The 26,523-nt window shown below is 37.2% G+C and overlaps 1 protein-coding gene across 2 annotated transcripts in view; it reads right to left on the bottom strand.

Annotated features, from left to right (window-relative positions):
* Positions 1 to 26,523, bottom strand: part of SLIT1 (slit guidance ligand 1) — a 3,022,655-nt gene that overhangs the window by 1,066,054 nt on the left and 1,930,078 nt on the right. For both annotated transcript variants that reach the window (XM_044056244.1, XM_044056245.1), the window contains exon 9: positions 14,497 to 14,644. In XM_044056244.1, coding sequence (XP_043912179.1) covers positions 14,497 to 14,644 — 148 coding nt within the window. The remainder of the gene's footprint in view (positions 1 to 14,496; positions 14,645 to 26,523) is intronic.

Below are 26,523 nucleotides of genomic sequence, written 5' to 3'. Positions count from 1 at the left end.
TACAGGATGACTCAACAACATCATAGCTGTATTTGATGGAGTGCTTTGCTGCTGGAAAGGGTAGACCGTATAAATGTAGCACTGTACTTTGCAGGGTTTTTTCAGATAATTCCTCAGCCTTGTCCCTTAACTGAGACAGGACTTTTCTCTGGTATTTTAACATGTGGAAATTAAGTACCCTGAATGCTAAGGTGGCAGACGTGCATACTTTCTTTTTAAAGTTGTTCAACATTTTTTTCATTTTTACTAGGAAATGGATTCTTGGATGGAGCATTAGTAGACCTGGCATCAAGTGACACCATGGTTAAATCAGCAAAAGGATATTTCTAAAGATATTCACATGAATGTACCACTTAGTAAAAAAAAAAAAAAAATAGTCTGGTTTCCTTGAAACAAGGGGTTGGGAGTCTGGCTCCACAGATGCAAGACTAACTGCATCCATCAAGGCTCATTATATTATTGTGGATATTGCTAAAGGTTTTTGGCTCAAAGAAGCCCAAGAGGCCAATGTATCTTTTTTTGGGCATTTGAAAACTCCATAATTCCTATTTGAAAGGACCCTTCATACTGTTGAAGTTATCAATGAATAAGAAATCTTCTGGTGAAGATGCAGAGGATAAAGTGCCCTCCCTCAGTGATGGAGTCATAAAGCATCAGGGAAGACATTTGGTCCATACAGGCAAGTTTATCTACCTCTGAGTCATTCTGATTCCTTGGGGGGGGGGGTCTCCCTTCTCCTCTTAAGACTAGGGCTTCCTGATACTGACTACTGTTATGACAATGAATGTATTTACTTGAGAAAGTGTACAAAATTCTGAGCCATCTTCAATAAGCCTTGAGAAGAAGTCAGGGAAGCAAAAAGGGATGAAGGCTCATCCAGCTCACATTGAGGCAAGATGTGGACATCCACTACCTGATTGACTTGGGCCTGGACTTGGGAGCAGCCACCTTTGACATCCCAGTACTTAGCCAAATGCTGACAACCTCTGTTTTAAAACTGGGGCCACCTTCATGCACCAACACTGAGAGAATACAGTCTTCATCCTTGAAAACCAAGATGCAGGTGCCAGAACCAGACACTCAAGGGGAGGCATCTGGGCAAACCAAATGAAAGATTTTGTTTCAGAAGGACATGCTATCATCCATGTGTGAGTGTGTAACATCCTTCTGAGGAGTACTGCCATTGACTTCAGTCCAAGCTGTAGATTTCTGGGTTGGGAGCTGCAAAAGCACCTCAGCAAACCAGATACTCTTTAGCCTAGAAAGATTTCTGGTATTTGAAAAATATTGTTCTCTTCCCTTATATCCTTCTTGCATTGGTACTCTCCTCTTCTCCTTTTTGTAGGGTATCTGTAGTAGACTCAGTGATGTCATAGTGGCCTTGGTCAATGCATGCATTCTTCTTTGGTTTATACAGACTTGGAGAGTCTTTGCTCTCTGCTTAATGGTTTTATGGTTGAAGAGTGCATAGTGAGGTCAGTTAGGGCTGTTGTGCTTATGGTCCAAACAAAATAAACACTTTGTGTGTAAGTCTTTTTGTGGGATCTGCTTCTTACATGAAACACACCTAGAAAATGTAGCTTCTGAGACCTACACTTGACATCTGAAAAGCTGCAATAGGTCTAAACATGCATACTACAACCAAAGAGATAAAAATGATTCCCAAATATGGTACTTATCTCAAAATTCTGAAAGCCAGGCTGAATTGACAGACTATGGTAGCACAATATGCATTAATTTGCGTACAGTGGTAAAAAGAAGCTATGGTATGGACAGATGTCCCTCTTATACCACTGATGTACAGATATCCAGGAGGGAGGACAACTATCTGGTCAGAAAAGGGGAACTGTGCAAAGCTCCAGAAAACAGGCCAGAGATTTTGTCTTCTGCAGCAGAAGTCCCAAGAAATAATTACTACTGCAACACTGGGCAAAGCAGTGAACATCTGCAGGTCTCTCCAATATTGTCATCAATCAATACACCAAGATGCTCAGATCACCATCTCTCCTGTTGTCCCTCATTCTTCAATAGCCAGTACAGCTAAGGCCTTCTTTATTACAGGCACCCTGCTCTGGAAGTCCTCCTAAGCATAATTCATCATGTACCCACTATGTTTGCCTTCATTAGACAAGTTAGGTTATTCCTCCAGAAATAAAGATGGATATTGCTGCTTAAGTGCTGGGAGTTATGATCAAACATTATTGTATTTTTAGATTCACATTCAAGGGAACACAGATGGTGTCCTTAAATTTCTTTAGAAGAGAAAAATTTTATGTATTTTGAGTTTTTTTTAATTCATTATTAAGACAATCTAACATTGTTTGTGTTGCATGTCTTTTTAGTCCTGTTATATGAATAATTTTTATTACTACTGTAATTAAATCAATAATAGAAAAAGGGGGTCATGCAGTCTAGCTCATCTACCTGTATAAAATGAAATAAATAAATAACATTAAAAATAGATAAATCCATCCCACCTTGTGGAATAAAAGTTCAAAGCCGTGACCCCACTCCAGATGGCCTGTGTTTGACAGGGGTCCTATTGGGTGTGAGTGAAGAAGGATGTGAAAGTGAGTGGCTGACAACATCTAACTCATTCTGGAAGCAAGACAGAAATGCTGGCCCACTGCACTGGTAACAGATGTAGGAATGTAGGTGTATCACCTGTAGCAAGAAACCTAGTATGCCAACACTGTATGTCAGTGCGAATGCAGTAGAATGCATGCATCTTGCAATAGTACCAATTGTGGACTGCACAAGCTGCCAAGGGGAAACGGATAGGACAGTGCCCAGGAGTGGCAGACTGGCCTACTCCCTAACACCAAAAATCTCACCTCCAGTGGGGAATGAATGGGCTGAAGGGCTCTCACCCCAATGAAGGATTGAATTGGTCAATTAGGTGGGGGAAGGGGGCCATTAAGCAAATCTCACAGACCACAAGAATAAATGAACGAATAGCAAATAAATATTTGATATAAATCCAGATGCCATCAATGTTATTAGCAATACAACTCAAAAATAATGCAAAAAGCACCAAATAACAGGACAGCACGAATCCAAGCAGTAGTTTCCTTTATTTCTCAACCATACGAAGATGAATAAGGAGGTTTAGCGCTTTCATCTAGGTAACTAGACTTCCTCAGAACATTCATACTAAAAATTCTCCCCATTATATACCCAAAAGCCCGCCATTTACTTCAATCATACAATTTCATATGCAAATATCTTTCCAATTAAAAATAAATACATATAATACATTTATATCTATCATTTTGTCCTTAGAAACACATATACTTAAAAACTAACAATGTGCAATATAACTTGCAATTATTGTCATATATTTGTGTATTTAAAAGTTAAAACAAAACTGTAAATACTTCTAACAAGCCAACTTCCTATAGAATATAGTAAATATAAAAAAAAAAAAAAAAAAAAATTCAAAATGTCCTATATAAAACACATTTATAACATCTCATTATGCAATGTTAACATTCCCTATGCAGATATAGAAACATGTAAGTTTTGTATATTGTTGTTGTTTTTTACATAGCACTTTTACCTATAATTCACAAAGATAGCAGCAATCAATACACAAGTTCAGTATTACTACGTATTATTCCACCCATTTCATATTGTATATACCTATAATTAAGCAACACATTCAATAACCTTCAAGCTGATGAATTGTACAATATGTAAGGCCTAAATCTATATAAGTATAGACAATGTTATATAAATTTAATTTTCTTTTTAATTTTTTATGTTTTTTATGTTTTATATATTTTATGTCCTTACTAAGGGTTTTGTAGGAATAACTTCATTTAACCCGGGGGGTGTAGCTACATCAAGTCGAAGCTGCCATTTAATCTCCCTTTCACTGACTATTGCTTTAATGTTGCCTCCCCTAGGGTTAGGTGTTATAACCTCAAGTATAGCAAACTTAAATCCTTTGAATTCATTATTGTAAATAATGTGGCGTGACAAAGCATTATTAATATCCTGTTTATTGATACAATATATGTGGTCATAGATCCTATTTTTGAAAAAACGATCCGTCTTCCCCACATAATAGCTTTGACAGGTTTCACAAACAGCCAAGTAAATCAGATGTTTCGTCAAACAATTGCCATGTCTAAATGTGATTTTTGTACGTGTAACATTTTTTAAAATAATGTTACTATCTTCATATATGTATCTACAATAATTACAGTGACCACATTTCTTAGTGCCTATTTCTTAGTGACATACATTTCAATCCAAAATCCATAGAAAGGACACCTATAGCAATGGGTACCTACACTTTGATAGTGCACACTCATATCAAGTAAAACGCAATATAGTCAAAGGCCAGTGTATAAGGGCGGCAAGAATGACATCAGAAAAGGAAAATATGGAAAAGGAATTGTCCTTCATAGGAGACTTATTTATAGAAAAGGGATACCCAGTTGCCATGGTGAGGGATATTACAACATATGTATCACAAGAATGGGGTAAAAAATATACACCGCTTATAGGAACAGGTATACAGAATAAGAAGGACGAAATGGTCAAGAGTGATGAATATAAGAAAGCATGTATATTTAAATATGGAAAATACACTAAGGAAATCCAAGGCATAATCACTAAAAATTGGAATATACTAACAAGTGATTTAGCAATAAAAGAAAGGATACCGAATAGGCCACAATTCGTCTACAAAGCAGGAAACAGCCTGAAAAGAATTATAGAAACAAAATACAACTACAATAAACTAGATATTGTGAAAAAAGTAGGCACTAAGAAATGTGGTCACTGTAATTATTGTAGATACATATATGAAGATAGTAACATTATTTTAAAAAATGTTACACGTACAAAAATCACATTTAGACATGGCAATTGTTTGACGAAACATCTGATTTACTTGGCTGTTTGTGAAACCTGTCAAAGCTATTATGTGGGGAAGACGGATCGTTTTTTCAAAAATAGGATCTATGACCACATATATTGTATCAATAAACAGGATATTAATAATGCTTTGTCACGCCACATTATTTACAATAATGAATGCAAAGGATTTAAGTTTGCTATACTTGAGGTTATAACACCTAACCCTAGGGGAGGCAACATTAAAGCAATAGTCAGTGAAAGGGAGATTAAATGGCAGCTTTGACTTGATGTAGCTACACCCCACGGATTAAATGAAGTTATTCCTACAAAACCCTTAGTAAGGACATAAAATATATAAAACATAAAAAACATAAAAAATTAAAAAGAAAATTAAATTTATATAACATTGTCTATACTTATATAGATTTAGGCCTTACATATTGTACAATTCATCAGCTTGAAGGTTATTGAATGTGTTGCTTAATTATAGGTATATACAATATGAAATGGGTGGAATAATACGTAGTAATACTGAACTTGTGTATTGATTGCTGCTATCTTTGTGAATTATAGGTAAAAGTGCTATGTAAAAAACAACAACAATATACAAACACTTACATGTTTCTATATCTGCATAGGGAATGTTAACATTGCATAATGAGATGTTATAAATGTGTTTTATATAGGACATTTTGAAATTTTTTTTTTTTTTTTTTATATTTACTATATTCTATAGGAAGTTGGCTTGTTAGAAGTATTTACAGTTTTGTTTTAACTTTTAAATACACAAATATATGACAATAATTGCAAGTTATATTGCACATTGTTAGTTTTTAAGTATATGTGTTTCTAAGGACAAAATGATAGATATAAATGTATTATATGTATTTATTTTTAATTGGAAAGATATTTGCATATGAAATTGTATGATTGAAGTAAATGGCGGGCTTTTGGGTATATAATGGGGAGAATTTTTAGTATGAATGTTCTGAGGAAGTCTAGTTACCTAGATGAAAGCGTTAAACCTCCTTATTCATCTTCGTATGGTTGAGAAATAAAGGAAACTACTGCTTGGATTTGTGCTGTCCTGTTATTTGGTGCTTTTTGCATTATTTTTGAGTTGTGCAGTTGATACAGGACAATATCTTCTTTATTAGCAATACAGACAATACACAGTTTATATATTAGCCAAATAAGCTGTAAAGAAGATTCAGGCTGGGATTCATAGTGAGGTAGCACAATGCACTGTGCAAAATTGTACAGAAAATGGCAACTTGCATGTTCTTGGAAATTCAGTTACACAACACAGCATGGTAGTACATGAATTGAAACTGTGTGATATACAACACATAAAAATAAGCACATATCTCAATACAGATGAACTACTGTATAAAAACAAAGGAAGTATAATATGCAACTATATGCCACCATGATGGCAGTGTGAGTCACAGAACTATTTAATGGTATTGCTGTATGACCATTCAGTAATGTATGCCAGCATTGCCAGTGTTCATGCACAGAACAATGATATGAGTTGCAGTATCCATAGTATAACAGCATGTATTAGTATCTACTGCTGGCACTAGCAATGCCTATGTTGTGCTTTGTGGCCTGCTATGCCAATGTCAGATATTCAGGCAGGACCTTACATACCATTACCTAACCAAATAGCAGACTGCATACTATTTACAATGGAAAAGGATATTATATGAAATGTTGATGACCTGTAACACACACATGCAGAATCAAGAGGCATATGGGATATGCCAGTTCCTATGTACATTGTGTAGTTCTTCGCATTCCAGCTACAGGGGCCCTCAGAAACCTATATGGGACACCTTTAGTTACATCAGTGGCCTCTGCCTTATGTATACATAATCAGTTCCTTGATCCAATGTTTCTTCATGTGGATGTATGAGCAAAACCAGTTTCCAGGGATAGGAGAGGACAGAAACAGCACTATGTAGACATTCTGTGACACTGCATGATCCTTGATGTCCCTGTTACCACAGATTGCAGCAATGTTGCAATAAAGGTCTTATCTTTGCCAGGGTCACAAATATACACCAATAAAAGGGCTACTGCCATGTGGAATAAAATACACAAGGCATTATAAATAATGCTTGTGTGTGCCATCCAAGAATTTCTTGTGATGCACACATTTGGCACAAATCTCATCTGCACTGATGGTTCCTGCAAGTTTATTTCCTTCATAGAGATTTGTTAGGTACATCCAGGCATATTACAGATATAACTTATTATACATACCAACAATGTACATGGAGGTTGGTGGACTCATATAAATATGTTTTAAATCATGTATATTATATGCAGTGTTGACTATACCTTGAATCCATGACTTATGACCCTGATATGCAATCCACAAGCCATGGAGAAAATGCCCTACAACACTGTCTACATTATTGAATAGCTCAAGGCTTGCTTCTTTTATCTAGGAAACTCCAGAGAGGCATTATGGTCCATTTCAGACATAGGCAGTCAAATATTTGTTGCATGTGCTGTTACCTAACATCATCCTACAAATACAGGTTGTGCAAACAGATACTAACAATGTAGTACTGTCATTGCACAAGACAGGGCAATAGGTGTGAGAGAGGTTGGGGAAGCTGAGGATGTCAATGCATTTGCAACAGATTCACAGCTTAAACAGGCACATGTGTAATATATGGCAGCACTGGCATAGTGGGGAAGTATGGTTGACAGCTGTGGCCATGATACACACAACTTGACAGTGTCAAGAAGGAAAAATTTATGTATGCAGTACTACAATCAGGCTTTGCTAGAAAGTGCATGGTTAGTTTACAGTGTGCATCAGATATCACTGTTCCTATACAAGTTAGATGGTGGTTTGGGTCATGGTCATCATCAGTTTTACAGGTGATTGTGTATGGGGGGGCACAGTGGCAGTTAACTGCAGCACTACAATGGTGGGATGATATATCACCAGACGTTATCAGTGGTTTTGTAATCTGGGTGATTATAGGGTGTCAGATATCACTTACTCCTGCAATATGTATGAGGTACCTAAACATGACCTTCATCTAGGTGCATTGTGATGACTAGGGTGTCAGGACTGGATAGTCTGTGTGGCAGGGATGGGTGAGACTATGGGATCTTGCTGTAGTTTGGTCTGTCCTAGGCTACAGTCAACTAGTCAACATTGCCCACAGGCTGACAGATCTTATGATATCCTATGCCACAGATGGTGTATGGGCACTGTTCAAAGACCTTTGATGCGGGACATCCTGCCTACATTCATCATGTGTCCTAACTCCCATATACAGAACATACTGACAGAGAAGTGAGACTCAATGACATCTGCAACCCTTTTCATGGATGCACCAAAAGAAGTACCCTGTGCCACTTGTCACCTCAAGAAAATGGTTTTTCTCACTGTGTCTATACCCAAGTTCCCCATGGAGCTGGTACATGTCCTCACATATGTCAAACAGCACACTTACCAACCCCAAATTGGCACTGTAACAGCTAAGTGTCTATGTGACTGGTCTGCATATTTTCTGACTGATCCCAAGTATAGCATGCATAACAGGGGCAGTTCAGAAGGTGTGTCAGTGTCAGACATACCTCTGTAGCTGAACTGTGATGAGTATTCCTTTTCAGAAGGTGTGTCAGTGTCAGACATACCTCTGTAGCTGAACTGTGATGGGTATTCCTTTTCAGAGTTGTGTCAGTGTCAGACATACCTCAGTAGCTGAACTGTGATGGGTATTCCTTTTCAGAAGGTGTGTCAGTGTCAGACATACCTCAGTAGCTGAACTATGATGGGTATTCCTTTTCAGAAGGTGTGTCAGTGTCAGACATACCTCTGTAGCTGAACTGTGATGGGTATTCCTTTTCAGAAGGTGTGTCAGTGTCAGACATACCTTTGTAGCTGAACTGTGATGGGTATTCCTTTTCAGAAGGTGCATCACTGTTAGTGTCAGACATGCCGCCATAGCTGAACTATGATGGGTATTCCTTTTCAGAAGGTGTGTCAGTGTAAGACATACCTCTGTAGCTGAGCTGTGATGGGTATTCCTTTTCAGAAGGCGCATCACTGTTAGTGTCAGACATACCTCCATAGCTGAACTGTGATGGGTATTCATTTTCAGAAGGTGTGTCAGTGTCAGACATACCTCTGTAGCTGAACTGTGATGGGTATTCAATTTCAGAAGGTGTGTTAGTGTCAGACATACCTCCGTAGCTGATCTGTGATGGGTATTCCTTTTCAGAAGGTGTGTCAGTGTCAGACATACCTCTGTAGCTGAACTGTGATGGGTATTCCTTTTCAGAGTTGTGTCAGTGTCAGACATACCTCAGTAGCTGAACTGTGATGGGTATTCCTTTTCAGAAGGTGTGTCAGTGTCAGACATACCTCAGTAGCTGAACTATGATGGGTATTCCTTTTCAGAAGGTGTGTCAGTGTCAGACATACCTCTGTAGCTGAACTGTGATGGGTATTCCTTTTCAGAAGGTGTGTCAGTGTCAGACATACCTTTGTAGCTGAACTGTGATGGGTATTCCTTTTCAGAAGGTGCATCACTGTTAGTGTCAGACATGCCGCCATAGCTGAACTATGATGGGTATTCATTTTCAGAAGGTGGTTCAGTGTCAGACATACCTCTGTAGCTGAACTGTGATGGGTATTCCATTTCAGAAGGTGTGTTAGTGTCAGACATACCTCCATAGCTGAACTGTGATGGGTATTCCTTTTCAGAAGGTGTGTCAGTGTAAGACATACCTCTGTAGCTGAGCTGTGATGGGTATTCCTTTTCAGAAGGCGCATCACTGTTAGTGTCAGACATACCTCCATAGCTGAACTGTGATGGGTATTCATTTTCAGAAGGTGTGTCAGTGTCAGACATACCTCTGTAGCTGAACTGTGATGGGTATTCAATTTCAGAAGGTGTGTTAGTGTCAGACATACCTCCGTAGCTGATCTGTGATGGGTATTCCTTTTCAGAAGGTGTGTCAGTGTCAGACATACCTCCATAGCCAAACTATGACAGGTATTCTTTTTCAGAAGGTGTGTCAGTGTCAAACATGCCTCTGTAGCTGAACTGTGATGAGTATTCCTTTTCAGAAGGTATGTCAGTGTCAGCCATACCTTTGTAGCTGAAGTGTGATGGGTATTCATTTTCAGAGGGTGTGTCAATGTCAGACATACCTCTGTAGCTGAACTGTGATGGGTATTCCTTTTCAGAAGGTATGTCAGTGTCAGCCATACCTCTGTAGCTGAACTGTGATGGGTATTCATTTTCAGAAGGTGTGTTAGTGTCAGGTGATGGGTATTCCTTTTCAGAAGGTGTGTCAGTATCAGACATACCTCAGTAGCTGAAGTGTGATGGGCATTCCTTGAACCGTGGCACCAAACATGCTTAAGTCTGATGTTGAAGCAGACAAAGAGTGCCCACGTGTGTCTCTCAGCCTATGGAAAATCATGAGGCTCTAGTGACACAGTGCACTTAGCATGTTCATCCACAGGGACCACTGTACCTGTGATACTGGTGATGACACTTCTCCAGAATGTGAAACATAGTATTATTGTGTTGTAAGTGTGTGACACATGCGTGACAGCCACACTGTGAGTTCCAGCTGCTCTGCTAACATAAGCACTCTGTTATTTTGTCATTTTGTGGCCCTTCCTCTTGGAACCTGAGAATGAATAACAAATAAGAATGCCACAGTAGGTTCACATACATATGCTAAACACCATACCCTTGTGGAATGCATGCTAAAACTATTAAACAGACCCACATATACTATAAGTATATGTACCTTGTAAGGCAGTACGATGAACTTTCAGGCCAGAGTTGTCTGTGATAGGAAATGTACATGCTGTCAAAATTCATATCCTACACTCAGTACATGTGTATGCATAGTACAGAAAACTGACATAGCATACTCCACATCCATGTCACCATCAGGAATGAGGGTAGAAAGTGTTACTAGGATTTCCTCTGCCTCTGTTAACCACTTTCCTGTAGGTGGCCAACCTCCTGTTGTGGTTCTGTACTTTGCAATTTCATATGCTTTGCTACTGACACAAGAACTCATATCAGTCACTCTCCTCTGTGACCTTTTATGGCCACCCACAGCAATGACATCATAAACTAGACCCTTTTGACTTTGTCCCTGACTTGCAGGTCTGCACCTCCTCTGCTTAGAAACTGCAAGTCATAGATGTGAAGAGCCTTCAATAACACACAATTTTCTGACCCACTAAACTTCTGAAGACTTTGACTTCCTTTGTTAGCAATTGCAGTACCTGTATATCTGGGCAGAGCATGTCATAAGACGAATGCATATGCTACCAACCACAGTGCTTTCTCTGCTGATCACAACATTCTGCCTGAAACAGGCATATACAATTCTGCTGTTATATTATTGTGCAAGTTTGCATGTTTCATATATTTTCAAATGTGTATTTCTATATCATAATATATTTATGTTTTCTGTTGTTTTAATACTGTGTTTATGAAACATCTATCCTGGAATATCATTATCCGACCTTAACCTTGTTTAGCAGCCAGGTACACATCCAGCAGCACTGTATACATTCCTGTTGTCTGACAGGCTCCTATAGCAGTACATTTGTGCAATGTGTACATTATCAGCCTGTAATTCCTTACTTCTGCCTATAGTCACTCCAAATCAGTATCATTATACAAAGATCAGTAGACATTGTGACAGCTCTTTATACTGCAATAATCCACATCTGTCAGAGCAGCTATTATACAAACTGGATAGCATAGTGCTAATATTTATGAAATACTTAAAATTGTTGAGACAATATTAATCTCCTTCTGTTTGAAACATAGAAAAATCCTGCAAACCATGGATGGGGCATCTATTTTTGCACACCATGTTGCATACAGACATATGTAGCAACATTCAGCACAGCATGTGATTCAAGAACATGTTCTGATTTGTCTGTGATGATCATATTGCTCTTTGATTAAACCTACTGATAACAAGGTCTCTTCTGTATCTACAATATCCAGTTTGGTGTGCCAAAGAGAACAGGATATTCTGGTTCTACTTGTACAAAGAATGTTCTGTGCTCATGCTGGGATATTCAGATGACCCATTTAAAAAGCTAGATGACTGGCATTACATGACCCTGGTTTTGTCTACAGTAACATGCATTTAGCAGTGTGAAATGCAGTGCAGACATGGGTACAGTGATGTGAAGAAGTGCCAGGTTGAACTGCTCCAGCGATGTACTGTATATTTTTGTTTCTTAGGTGTGTGTGTGTGTGTGTGTGTGTGTGTGTGTGTGTGTGTGTGTGTGTGCGTGTGTGTGTGTGATGTCCTCAGTGTTGTACATCTTTGTTTATCAGTACTTGTTTTTCATTAGAGCTGCTGAAGAGTGTTATACTAACATGGCTGGCTGCTAAAGCAGTTAGGAAAGTTTGTCAGACTAGCACTGTGAGTATGCTGTGGATATCATTCGAGTCTGCATCTTTTATGGGGTCATTTTAATTTGTGTCACTTACCATGGTCTTCTCATTGTGTTTCCAACATGCATATCCAGTAGAAGAGGAAGTAGAGGTCCATCTGGGGTCACCCCATACCTCACCTGGTGCTGCAGCTGACACCATGTCAGTAGTACAAATGAAACTGTCTCTTGGGTGGGGGCAGGGGAATGAAGGCTCCTCTCTTGGAGGAAGACATGTAGTGTCATTGTTGCTGTTGTAGTGACAGCTGCAGTATCTGGCAGGTGTTGAAGTGGACTGGCACTTGGATGCTCACCTTCATTGCCTGTAGTGCCTTCTGGATTGAAGAGTGGATTTGTTCAAACTGCAGGTTTTGGCTATCGGGGCACCAGAGGGAACAATCAGCCCATGACATCAGTCATGCAGGACCAGAATATCAAGGTATATTGTCCTACTGGCCATTCTGACAGTCCACCATGCCCACATCATACCCTATCTCCTTTCCCAGTGTTCATGCACAGGGGCCTTCACCTGTGTCATTTTCTGCACCTTCTTCATCATCCCACCCTTTCCATCACCAGGCATCTGCCTGCTGTATTGTCTATGTCAATTTCTTGACCACCTGGCCTTTTGCTTGCTCTTGTCGCCGTTTCTACTTTTCTGATATACATACCCCTGTTTTCATCTCTATTTATTGGATAAACAGGGTGTCCACTCATGTGGCTGTACATACTGTTGCAGTGTCCATGTTGCTGTTCCATACTATTTTACATGTCACTATGTGCAGGTGTTTGTCACTGTCTACCTGCCTTCTGTGCATGACCACCTAGAGTGCTATGAGCACTATATACTATCTGTTACACTACATCATCCACACTATTCGTGATGAGCATACAGCTACTACAGCACAGTTTTTTAATTTATGTCACTTACTATTTGGCATGTCAGAGGTATGTTCCATAACTACTTCCATAATTTGCTTTTTGCCACAATGTGCAATTGATTTCTTTGGCATAAGTAATGCACAGGTGCGTTGTTTTTCTTTATGCATCCCATCCCCATTCTTTAGACCTGGATTTTATACCTACAGCCTGTATGTGTACACTGTTGTCTTCAAGAAAGTCACTTAATAAACCTTGCTCATCCCTGAAAGCAGATAACTGTATTTAATGGGCCATACTGGTTTACAAAGACTGAAAATAAAAAATATTTAATAAAGACAGCAAGTGGATAGGTAGCTCTGTATTTAGGTCTGTTATTTCTGCTGTATACTTGTGCATAAAATGCTTAGTGTGTTTATTGGGGTGGGGAGACTTGATCATGTTACAAGTAAGCTCAACACTTTCTTACTCTTAATTATTTCTTTGTCAACCACAGCATCAGTTTAATATTTAGTCTTTGCAAATATGAAGGTGGGGATGGATTCAAGGTCACTAGTAGTAACCCTTTCTGTTTGACTTATCTTCACTCCCCCTCAGTAGTTAGGAGGTTGAGCTTGTCTATATTTGTAAGATAGAGATATAATTAATTCATGAAGAGGGGTGAGAGACACCCATTTTGTCTTTCTGTACTACATTCTGACCTGCAATGAAAAGACGAGTGAATAAATGGAATTCACAATCAGTACTGTGGGTAACTATTTGCTAGCCTTCCTACAATACCACACAAACCACTATTGTGGCACACAGTGAAGAAAGCTCCCTCCAATATCTTTTATCAAGACCGTATAGTACATGACAATAAACAAAGTCTGTAAAGATTCTGCATAGTTTAGTAGAATTCAGAGTAAAGATTTGATGCTGTATGCATGACTGTGTGACCTATGGCCAATCATGGAATCTTGCTGTCCTTAAACAATGCAGAGTATTGTCTTTTTCACTAGTTTAGAATGTTAGCTACCCTGAAAGGGCCTGAGTGTTTGAAATGGAGTGTATCCTAATGACCTGATAATGCCGCCATAATATAAACAATGAACAACAGAGTTACATAAAACTTACTTGATTCGAATGATCTATTAGCTAAGAAAAACAGAAACCCTTCTAGGTTAACCATATTTGATGAAGCACTGTTTGTGTGTGAAATCTCCCTACATGTGCCCACCTCAGCCACAGACAATTACTGCAGAATATTTCAGCTGTTTTTAACAGACTATAACTTTATTACTTACATCTCAGTCATGGTCTCTGGCAGGTTTGCTGGGATGGCAGTTAGGCCTTTGCCTCGACAATCAACAATGCCATTGCTACAGGTACACATTGCTGGGCAGGAACCAATGGATGGACTGCATGGCTGGGGATGGTTAGTGTCAGTCTTACCTAGAAAGGAAGGAAATGGAGGAGAAGGCAATTTCAAGAAAGAGCATTGATAAAAGTAGTAAAAGTCAGACTAATTCAACCTACTTACATGTAGGATACCATGATAAAATACACTGATGCTTACAGTTTATCCTCATAATTTCAGTTACATCTCTTGAAATAATTAACAGTTGATCTTTATGATATCAGTATATCTGCAGAAAATATAGTGCCCTAAAATAGGTGTCAATTCTAGCAATGAAGATTAAAAGGGAGCTCAACAAGAGTTTGTGTTTCCTTGACTTTTTATGGAGTACTGAGAGTGCTGCACTTCTAGACAGAGAAAAATTAATAAAATATCACAGTACAATTTTAATAAGTAGCAATTTGCAAGTAAAGTAGGACAGCAGTGACCCACACCCATCCCAGAACAGAAGACAAAGAGCAATATGAAGGTAATATTGTCAAAGTAAAATTTAAACAATAGTGGATTATCTATGAATAGAGTGAATTATTACACAGTTTGTATATTGCACTTTATAGTCCTTCAGTGTGTAGGTGAGCTACCTTAGTATTGCACTTAGTTATTGAACATCCATAAAATAGGCCCCTTGATAGGCTAGTTATATAACAAACGTCATGGTTCGTTTTTCCCAAGAGTTCAACAGTCTAATGGAGAGCGGAAAGAAACAGTTTTTTAGTCTGGTGGTCTTATAATGCAGGCTTCTGTATCTCCTGCCTGAGGACAGGTGAGTGTACAGACCATTGTCAGGATGCATTGAATCACTGAATTAAGTGAGACATTAGAGTTTCATACTTATTATGTAAAATACCCCTGGCTACACTAACCTTTTCCCCATTTTACTTTACAATTTTTTTTAAACACTTGGGTAATATTTTCAGCTATCCCTGGTGCCTAGTGGTGGTGCAGAGGACCAGTATCATTTGTGTGTTACAGGGTTTGAATCTGCTTTACTGCCTTTAAAAACACTATATAGAGTATCTTCAGATGCTAGTGTTCCTCCTGACTCATGTCTTTTTTTAAGTGCCTTTAAGGCATGATGTAAAGAAATTGTCCCTGTTGTCTAGTGTTTACCTCCAATGTCACCAAGTTTGCTTATTAGTCTAGGGGAGTGTGAAGGTATGACAGTGTCCCATGCCCCCCCCCACACAGAGTCCCCCCCACCCAATCACGCTCACAGATGCACCCACCCTAACATCATCTACTGTGACCTCCCAGAGTGGCAGACAGACACAAACACACACACACAAACACACACACGCATGCAGTCCACACTTATACACATGCACATACCCCCAAACACTGCCTGTCTGCTAAACTCCCCAGCACTTATATCATTCATGACCGGTGAACATGAACTTTTGGCTGTGTTTGTTAACATGAGCAGCTGTGAGTGCCCATGTTTCTTTTAGCAACTGAGCAATTCTCAGACCAACACAGCTGCATGATTGCCTTACTACATCTGGCCAGTTAGCATAATACTCTCCCCCAGAATGCCTCAGTAGCATTTAGCACAGCCACAGAGACAGCTCATCCTACTGCTGCACATCTTAATGCTAAAGCACCATAGCATGACTGTATTTGAATAGGAAATGGTTACCTTGGGGTCTATACCTCATGTACACCTCAAGGTAACTTTTCTGAACTGGCCTCATCCTGTCTCAATCAGTTCCCTTCCTAATACTTTAATCTTAGTTCTCTGATCCTAGAATGGTGTTATGCTGATATGCAAGACAAAGCAGTATTGCACACCACTGCAAGCTGAACACTGTATTGCAACATAAGTGACTTGATATTATATAACCTGTAGTACTGTTAATGATGATTTTTATAATTTGCTATGTAATGCAAACTGTAACTAGTTATGTAAATATTGTAACCTGTTTGAGTTGCAAATCTTATACATTTTATAATTTGCTATATATCTGCAACCAGGTCATGGCTTAAAAGGGACCCAGGACCAGCCCACTTAAACAGTTGCCAAACACAATAAATAATTCAACTACCATGTTACTTACCTTGAGCTAAAAAGATATTAGATGGAAATAGAATTCCATCCCCTACCCTGCAAAAGATATAAATAAACAAAATAGATGTACTGAAGGAATACTAGCTTCTAGAATCATACATTGTTTAGCTGTCCTTTAACCTTAACTAATTAACAAATACCTTTTAACGCTATGGCTGACTGTCAGAAATCATCTTTTAGCAGAACATCATCTTATAATAGGCATTTCTACTTTAGAAACATATTTTCAGACTTTCAAACACATTGTGAAGTACCCTGTGTCTATGTCATCTCCTCCCCAACACATTCATTAGCTCAGATAGTATTAAACTGATCATTTCACATTATACTGCATTTTATTCGATAATTCAGCCAGTCAGACTATGCGCATGCAGTTTGCCAGAGTGTTGCAGCTAGACAAAGGCAGCAGCTCTTCCATCTGCTCTCTCCAATAACCCTAAATCACTTTAAAGATCCTGTCTCTCTTAGCTATTATCACCTACTTTAGTAAATGATTCTACATGTTAACTATTCTATGTCTGAAACAGTGTTTCCTTATATCAAGATTAAATTGTGTTATAGTGATCTGCTGGTCGTGCCCCTTCCTTCCTGTCACACTCTTCCCTTTAAGTATAATCTCATCACATTACCTTATGGTGCTCCATATGTCTAGATCATGTCACACATGTCTCTCTTCTTTTCCTTGTTCAGCTCCCTAAATCTCTCTGTACATGTTATACTGTCCCTTCCCTTTATCATACAATCCCTTTTCCTCAGTAATCTATCTAGCATTGTGACATCTCATTCCATATATGGCTCTAGCATTGTGACATCCCATTCCATATATGGCTTCCAGAATAGTACTGGAAACGCAGCCTGATTACTGTTTGATAAAGGGGCATTATTACTTCCCTATCTCTGTATTATATCTCGCCAAGATAAATATCTCAGCATTTGCTTTGTCATCCTTTTATACTGAGTCTGAGCATTTGGTTTTTCCATAATAATAACAAAACCAGATCCCTTCCTCCTCCTGGAGTTTGGAGCCTATCTTCTCAAATTGTGCATTTGGCACCTTGCTTACCATTCCCTAGCTGCAGCACTTTACCCCTGGATGGGATGAAGTGAAATCACCATCATTTATTTCATGCATCCAGTTTCATTAAATGCCATTTCAGGCTTGCACCCCATCTGCTACCACCACTATCCCCAAACTGATACTCTGTGTAAATGAATGTTCCATTTCTCCATGTTGTACATGAGTTCAGAGATGAGCACATTAAATATGACAAGACCCAGGAATGACCTGTACAGAACACCACTTGTCAGCCTTTTACTCTATGACAAGTCTTGCCTGATAATCTCCCACCAGTTCCCATTTATCCACCCGCTGTCCCACCTATTCACACATTTTTCTGCACACTCATACTTCCCAAATTTTTGCAAGGTAACCATGTGGCAAGAATGACTCAAAGGCTTTGTTGAAATACAGAGTTCACTTCTATAGAGTTAATTCTGCCTACCACTCTTGTGAACCAGTCATGCCAGGAATGGTATAGGTCTTAATTTACAAATGCTTCCAGAGTTTTGTTCACTTCTGAAGTCCGTCTCAAAGGCTTTAGTCTTCTGGGCAGTGTTTCTTGATCTGCTTTTGTAGATGGGTACCACAAGTACTTCTTACCACTGCTCTGACATTAGACTCTCCTTAAAAGATTGATCTAACCTAACTATAAATCCACATCAGTTCAACAGATTATAACTGGCATTACATAACAGAATGCAGATATGTCTTTTTCCCTCTCCTGTGTTGTACTCCTTCTCTAAACTTGGTCAGTTCTGAGGATGACCAAAATCATGATAGACATGTTATAGGTCAAGCACAAAACCAAACTTTAAAATACATATCAGTTATATGTTAATGAATCACTCAGTTTTATAAAAAAAAAAAAAAAAAAAATTAAAGTCATGCATAATGATAGATCAATGCTGTCTGATTTTCTTCCAGTTCAACACATGGGTTGTTGGATCTGATCAGATCCAACCTTGGCACCGACTCTGAAGCTTATTTTGGTTCCAGGGCTCTGACTCCCCTACCCATAATTCCCTGTACTCCACCCTGATTGATTCAAATTTTGTCTCAGAAACCCAAATTAATACTGAATAGTATCTATAACCTTTCTGCTCTGATAAGACCTCTTGGATTGCTCTTTCTGCTAAGAGGTTGAAGACCATATTTTTGGGCAGTTCATTTTTGCTGGGGTGAGATGTATGGAAGGGATATAATGGTCATGAAGGAAATAAGAAGAGTGTATTTTAGCCTCTGGCTATGATTTCCTTTGTCCACTTATCCTGTGTGATAGCCTGACATGAGAAAAATGGAGGGATGCATGTCTCCTAATTGCCTCCAGAAAGAAACAGCTGGACAAGATCTCAGAGGTTCTTTTGCTACCTCCCAGAAGGAGGGCTGCAAAACTCCACTTCTGCTGACCACCTCTGCTTTGAGGGCGGTGTCCATTCTGGAAGACATTGTGCTCACATTTGTCTCTGTCAGAATACTGTCTGAAAACCTGCTGCTGGCTCTTTTCAAACCACAAGATAATGGCTGCCTACCAATTATGAACAAATGTCTGCTAAGGAGTGAAGAACTTCACACCAACAGTAGCAAACATCTTACATTCATGATAACTCTCCAACAGCCTGGCTTTCACCATGAGGCCAAATAAATTAGTGCTTTAAAAGAGGTCATTAGCAAAGCACCTTGAAGCTTTCAGCTGTTTCGATGTCTAATTCATGCATGCCTACACATGGTAATTACTGACCAAGCTGCTCAGGTTGCCATACTGGCAACATTACAGACAAGCCAGAGAGGTTTGAAACACTAGACACAGTTACCTCCTGAGACTAAATAATAGTTGCTCATTACAGACTACCAATAAACTCTTTAAATTAACTTGATAGGTTAGTTCCTGTTGTACATACTCTTTGAATGCAATAATAAAATAATTACAAGATTCATAAATCTTCCAAAAAGAAAACGGGGCAACCTGTGAAAGAGACATAAGTTAAAATGCAGTTTATAAGATTTTTTATGGATGAACAATTAAATCTGGTGAATGACAAAACCACAAGCGATAAGATATTCTTGACATTGTCTGAATCAACAAAGACATGATCAGTGAACTATACCCTGCATTATCAGGGAGTGATCATTTAGTGACAAAGAGAAAAATGTGATGTTAAAGCCTAAATAATAACAATAGCACTATGCAGCATACTGATAAAATTATTAAAAATTATGAAAAGACATTGCAGAACTTTTATCTTGGAGCTTAAAAATGGTTAGTATATCACATAGCCTATAAGACATGGGATGCGTTTATGGAAACTATTTACTCTGACAAAGAAAAAAATAAGTATTCAAAAAGGGCATCATACAGCAGCAGACAGTTGGTGAGCACAAGACAACTTACAAATATATAAAAAATGTAAAAAAAACTAACAGCATCAGCAGTAGAAAGTGTAGACTTAATTATAATGAGTAATTAAAGCAGACTGAAAAGAGAGTTAAATTAGATTTTTCTCAGTTTGAAGAAAACTTGTAGCTAACTGTAAAGGTGATAGTAGAGCATTTTTTAATAAATAAATTAAACTTACTCTACCATTGAAACTTCATGATGTTAATGAACTCAGGATAAAGAATTTATCAGGCTGACAAAAAAATTAAATTATTTGAAAAAGCATTTATGTAAGAATCATCACTCCCCCCAGCAATGGATCCCACATTCTCAAAAAGTAATAACATAATGATACATATTTACTGGATGTCACTGACCGAAGTAATGTTAATAGCCCTTTGAAGGAAAACAAAGCACCTGGACTCTGTATGATTAGTTTTCAAGACTTGAAACAACTAAAAGAGAACTTTTTATAGCCACTAGACAATATTTTGGAAATTAGCAATGAGCACTACCAAATTCCTAATGGCTGGATTAGGGGAATAATTAGGATGATTTGTGAAAATAAAAGTAGTAGACAAAAGTTAAAAACTATACACCTATGTAAGACATTCATTATTATGAAGATAATGGAATGGAAAGAATATGTAACATTAAAATATACAAAAAGAAATGGGGGTAAACAGGACTGAAATAGACTTAGCATGTCTTTTCATGAGGTTATTTATCATCTGTTTACAAAATGCAAAATATATATATATATATATATATATATATATATATATATATATATATATATATAAAAATAAGGAACTGAATTAAAAATTGTTGACTAGCCAAATAGAAATAGGACAATCAATATCAGGGTCAATGGAATATAGTAAGTCAAGGGGTTACACAGGTTTCTGCACTGGGGGATTTTCTTTTCAATATGTATGTATGTATATTTTTTTGAGATTTACAATGGAATACTCAAAAAACAGTACTAATTATCTTGATGTTACAGCTTATGTTGAGGAGAGCATTATAAAAACAAAAATATGTAGGAAGCCATGTTATTGTCTGGCCTTTCTACACAGAGACAGCATGCACAATCCTGCACTGTTTAACAACATTGTGAAGGGACAAGCAATACGGCTGTCAAGATTGTGCTGTGATGAACAAATATTGTTGAGTGAAATTAATCACTTAAAACAAGATTTTATAGCTAGAGGTTATAAAGAAGATGATATTAATAGTATTTGTACATATACAAAAGAACTTAGAAAAGTACAGCTAAACCTTTCTATTCAGCAAAGGCTTTTTGTCAGAAGAACAAAAAGACAGGTAATAGTAGACTATCTATAATCTTGCCCTATAGTAATAATACAGACAGGGTTCAAAAAGCCATTAGGGACAATTGGCATATTTTATTGGTTGACGAAAGTACTAAGGCATTGGTAGGAGAATATCCGTCTTATACATATAAGAATTGTAAGAACTTGAAACAACAATTATGTTATTCCAATGGGATTTTGCATGATCAATGTAAGGTACATCCATTGGAAATGGGTACTAAAAAATGTGGGAGTTGTGCCCAATGTAAATTCATTGATGAATCCAGATTCTTCAGACACCCTGATACAGGACATCTTTGGGAGTTAAGAAATTCTGGTTGTTGTAATACAAAGAATGTTGTGTACATTGCCCATTGTACCCTTTGTTTCTACTTCTATGTAGGTAAAACAAATAGATCTTTGAAAGAACGGATAAGGGACCATAACTATAGTATACAAAGGCAAGAAGAATATAATGCAATAGCCAAACATGTTAAGAATTCTGGGTCTGATCACACTTTTTTGTTTCAGATACTTCATATCCAACATGAAAATATACGAAATGGGGATATTGTTAATGAAACAGAAAGTGCAGAATTAAAATGGATTTTTAGGTTAGCAGCACATAGGGGCAGAGGATTGAATGACGTTATATCTCTTAAACCTATCTTGAAAGCAAGAGGCTATAAATGAGTTTCATCTATTTTGTATGTAATTGCTATTTAATATTTATACTGCTTTATATTTGTGTTATATGTTATATATTTTTTGATTTATATATGCCTTGATACATATGTAAGATAATAATTTTGCATATTTATATGCTGATTATAGTTAATTAATTTGTTGGTATTTATTTATTTAGTTTTTTATATATATATAATTATGTTTAGTTGCATCATATTTATAGGTAGGGCATTGATTGATATGTATATAAATTTTTTTTATATTTATTTTAAAATTGTTAAAAGTTAATATAGAACAGTTGTATAAATAAAATTAGGCGTGTACATATCTCTTTAAATTCACGAAAGTTTTATACAGTTTAATTAGGATAATTAATCAAATTGAAGGACTATATAAATGAAATGAATATCTGATTTACTATAATGTCTGAAGAAGCGGACAGTGAGTTCCGTGAAAGCGCTTACGTATCTTTGTTCATTATTCGTTTAGTATTGTCAAATTAAACAGATCATTTTATTTATTTTGTGACGCTATCAGTCTTTTGATTCCAGTTATAAACAATATAAGCATTACGTGCTTTTGCTGCCTTTGCTGCGTTCCTATAAGGGATATTTTCGAATATATATATATATATATATATATATATATATATATAGATAGATATATATAGCATAACAGTTGCCGATGCAATATTTATACTGATGTATGTAAATGACAAACAATATTATGATTACTACAAATATGCAGGACACACAAATCGTATAAACAAATAATCTCACAAAATGGAGTTTTAAATTTTATGGAAATTAATGCCCAGAAGACTAAACATATGGACTTTGTGCCAACTAAGATTAGTATTACTTATGAAATATGGAACGTCATACCTGCAAAGACAAATCAGTTTAGAAATCTTGAAGATTGGTAAATAATAAATACAATTCAAGAGCCATAAAATGCTACTTTCACAAAGGGTATGTAGTGAAACACTTAGCATCTAGCTCTGATAGTATATCGATCACGTTTTATATCACCTTAACAAGATCAAAACTGGAATTTGGCAGTGTAGTGTGGGTACCTTAAAAAAAGTACAAATTCAACATTGAAAGACTGCTCTCACATTTTTTACCTTAATAATTAATATGCTTCTTTTTGAATTCTGACTTTCCTTAATTTCTGCCCAGAGTTTTATCTAACTTTCCACAACCTTCTCAGTATAACATAATGTTACTCTTCTTTTTTTTATGCATAGTATGTTCATACTTGAGAAAGTCAGTGTGGTCTAATTCTTTTGAATGTAAGCTAGTAGGTCTGTAATGTTTCCTATCCTCATCTTCCTTGTTCAAGGGTCATTTGCTAATGACAAAGCCAAACAAAATGGGGACGGGGGGGATTCCCAAAACCAGGGCCATTTTATTTAATTATTAGGACAGGGCAGAAAGTTTGTCAATTTAAATATTTTACAATAAAAAAGACATTATTATTATTGTGGTGGAAAAAAAATAAGAGCCTTTCAGTGAATATGGAATGAAAAATAAAATAGAAAGAGAGACAGCGAGAGACTGCTCATTTGGCAATGTCCAAAAAACAATGCACATCTTCAAAATGGTTGCATGTCTTCAGAATGGTTAACTGAAGACAAGAGTGGCTGCTGAGCAGACAGGTAATACAGAGGTGTCACAAAAATAAGATTTATTCTAATACCATTAGATGTTCTGTAAAATAATAAGAAGTGTCAGGACAGGACTGTTGAAGAAAGTGGACCCCAAAATGTACTGTACACACAAACTCAAGATATACTGAAAAGCAGCTAAGACAAGGGAAACGTCAGGTAAACTCATTGCACATATTCAATTAACATTATGCCCATTCTTAAAGTGATAGTACTCTTATTTTTATATTTATAAGATGTGACACATTAAAGAATATTTGATTGATAGTTGTGGGGGGGGTCTCTAAATTTGCCGGTATTACTGGTGCATTACAAAATAATGGATAACTTTACTTGCTTTAAATGATCATTTTTGGACCAGTTCCTGGTCTTCATGTAATGATCTTGGTGTAGTAACGATACATATGGATTTAATTATCTTGTCTGTTTTTGTATTTCATATTTTCCAATTTTAATAGTTATTGTCAATATTTTATTATACCTCATGTACTTAATTTTTATGTGCCTAATGTTACTTTGTCATTAGAACTTTGTTTAAAAAAGTACTTAAAGCTTAAGCTGAAGCTGAATTTTATACTGCTACTTTCAGCTACATAGGTGTTACACTTTCAAGTTCATAGGTGTATTCTAGGCTAACAACCACTTGGACCTTTATAAGCCTAGTCAGACATTCCAATTGTATCCCCCCAAGTTGATGTGCCTTAGAGATTACTTAAAGGGGTATATGTAAGCTAGGGCAAGATTTACAGGCTGCCTCTGTCCATTACAGACATTGGTGATAGACCCAGGGTTTATTTCCAATTTCCCATCCACCAGTCTGGGTTTCCTTGAATAAGGTTAGAGAAGATCTTTGCTTTCCACAGATGAGAAGCCTGTTCTAAAGAAAGTGGATTCTCTGAGACACATGCCTGTCCCAGCAACATGTCCTATTTATGCTACAAGCAAAGTTTAAATCCCTAGATTGAGTAATTCTAACAATATTTGTTTTGTGGATATACAAAAGACCCATAGATACCACTGCTAGAGGGATAATACACTACTCCATACAAGAGGGATCAGTCTTTTCTTGAATATCTTCTCACTTTAACAACCTCAGTTAGATCTGCAATCATCCTAAGGCATTCCATGTACATCTACTGTAGCGTTTGTGCCATTTGGGTGAATTTTTCCAGAAAAAGATACTGCTCATAATGATGACCACTCAGTTGCCTACTTAACATCTAAACTCACAAATAAAACATGTTTAGAAATGTTGAGATTATGTACTTTCTATGATGAAAAGGATCTGTTCACCATGCTTTTAGCACACTTTTGCTCAATAAATTCCAGTGGTCACTGCACTTGATTACGAATCAGAGGTTTTACTAGCTTGTTTTTTGTTACTTTCACAGACAGACTGGTAATAATATTCAACAATGATCAGTCAGTACAAGGATGGATTATGAGCATATTTCTACAACTTTGTTACTGGGGCTGTAAAAGAATTGTAAATATGGTAGGAAGGTTCCCTCTTCTGTACTAAACCAAAATAAAAAGGCTAAGAATTCAACAATCTTTTTAAAAGATCACCTACAGAGTGCAACATCTTTTAATGCCTTTAGGTTCCAAACTGTGGATTGGATCTCTGTTTTAGTGTTTTGCCTTATTATTTTGTGATAGTTCTGTAGCCTGTATGGGAACTTGATATTACCATAAACTGTTACGTTGAGCAGAGTAATAGCTGACAGATGAATGTCTGCTTCTGCAGTTTCTATAGATTCATAGGTTCATAGATTAGCACTAGGCTAACTACCATTGTGGGTTATTTTAAGCATAGCCAATTACCCCATGTCAGAATCAAGCCCTGTACCTTGTGTCTATAAGGTAAACATCTTAACCATTACGCCAACCTCCCTATCTCATCACAAGGATGACACCTACTAGGATCACCAGGTATTATCTGTATACTTAAATGATTATATCAGAGGAACTTTCTGTCTGGGAATGCATGCACCACTATTATAATAGGACAATATTGCATGGATAATTTAGTATAACACAGTATGACAGCACAGCAAAGAAAATGAATACTTTGAACTACTAATGATGCTTCATCTGGCAGAGTTTAGTTTAAATCCCTGTATTACCACTTACATAATATATGACCGTGCAAGTTATGTCATTAGATCAAATCTCCTTATATAATTTTTATTTACTGATAAGGACCTACTAAACTGATGCCATAAAGTCTGATCATAGTTTCATAGGTGCACGCTAGGCCATTCATCAAGAAGACTGTGAGAACCCCAGCCACTGCCTAGAAGGGTCTGACGAGATAGACCACAATGAATTTGCAAATCTCCATCCAAAATCGCCTCTCCACCACAAACCAACTCAAAAAAATTGATATACCAAGCCCGCTAGCTGCAACAATAAAGGGTATCCTCCGGTAGATCTCCAAAGCACCACCACTTCACCACCTCTCGAAGTACGTTAGGAAATCGTAAAAAAGTTACCGGACCATGAAGACAAAGCCAAACAGTTTTATTAAATTCCACACAGCAAACAAACAAGATTGAGCGCGCTTTCGTCTATTAGACTTCCTCAGAATCACATGATTGCAAAAAATACTTTACTTTTATATAGTATCACATCACAGTTAATTGATACTTGACACAATGCTTAATTGATCACACCATGGCTACTTCCATTAAAACGCAGTATATAAAATTATTCACATTAAAAAACATAAAAACATTCTAAA

Source organism: Protopterus annectens, chromosome 14.part0, assembly GCF_019279795.1.
Source record: "Protopterus annectens isolate FY-2018-M chromosome 14.part0, PAN1.0, whole genome shotgun sequence".
In the NCBI taxonomy this organism is placed as follows: Eukaryota; Metazoa; Chordata; order Ceratodontiformes; family Protopteridae; genus Protopterus; species Protopterus annectens.
Note: the sequence above shows the minus strand (reverse complement) of the source record. Positions and strands in the feature narration are given on the sequence as shown.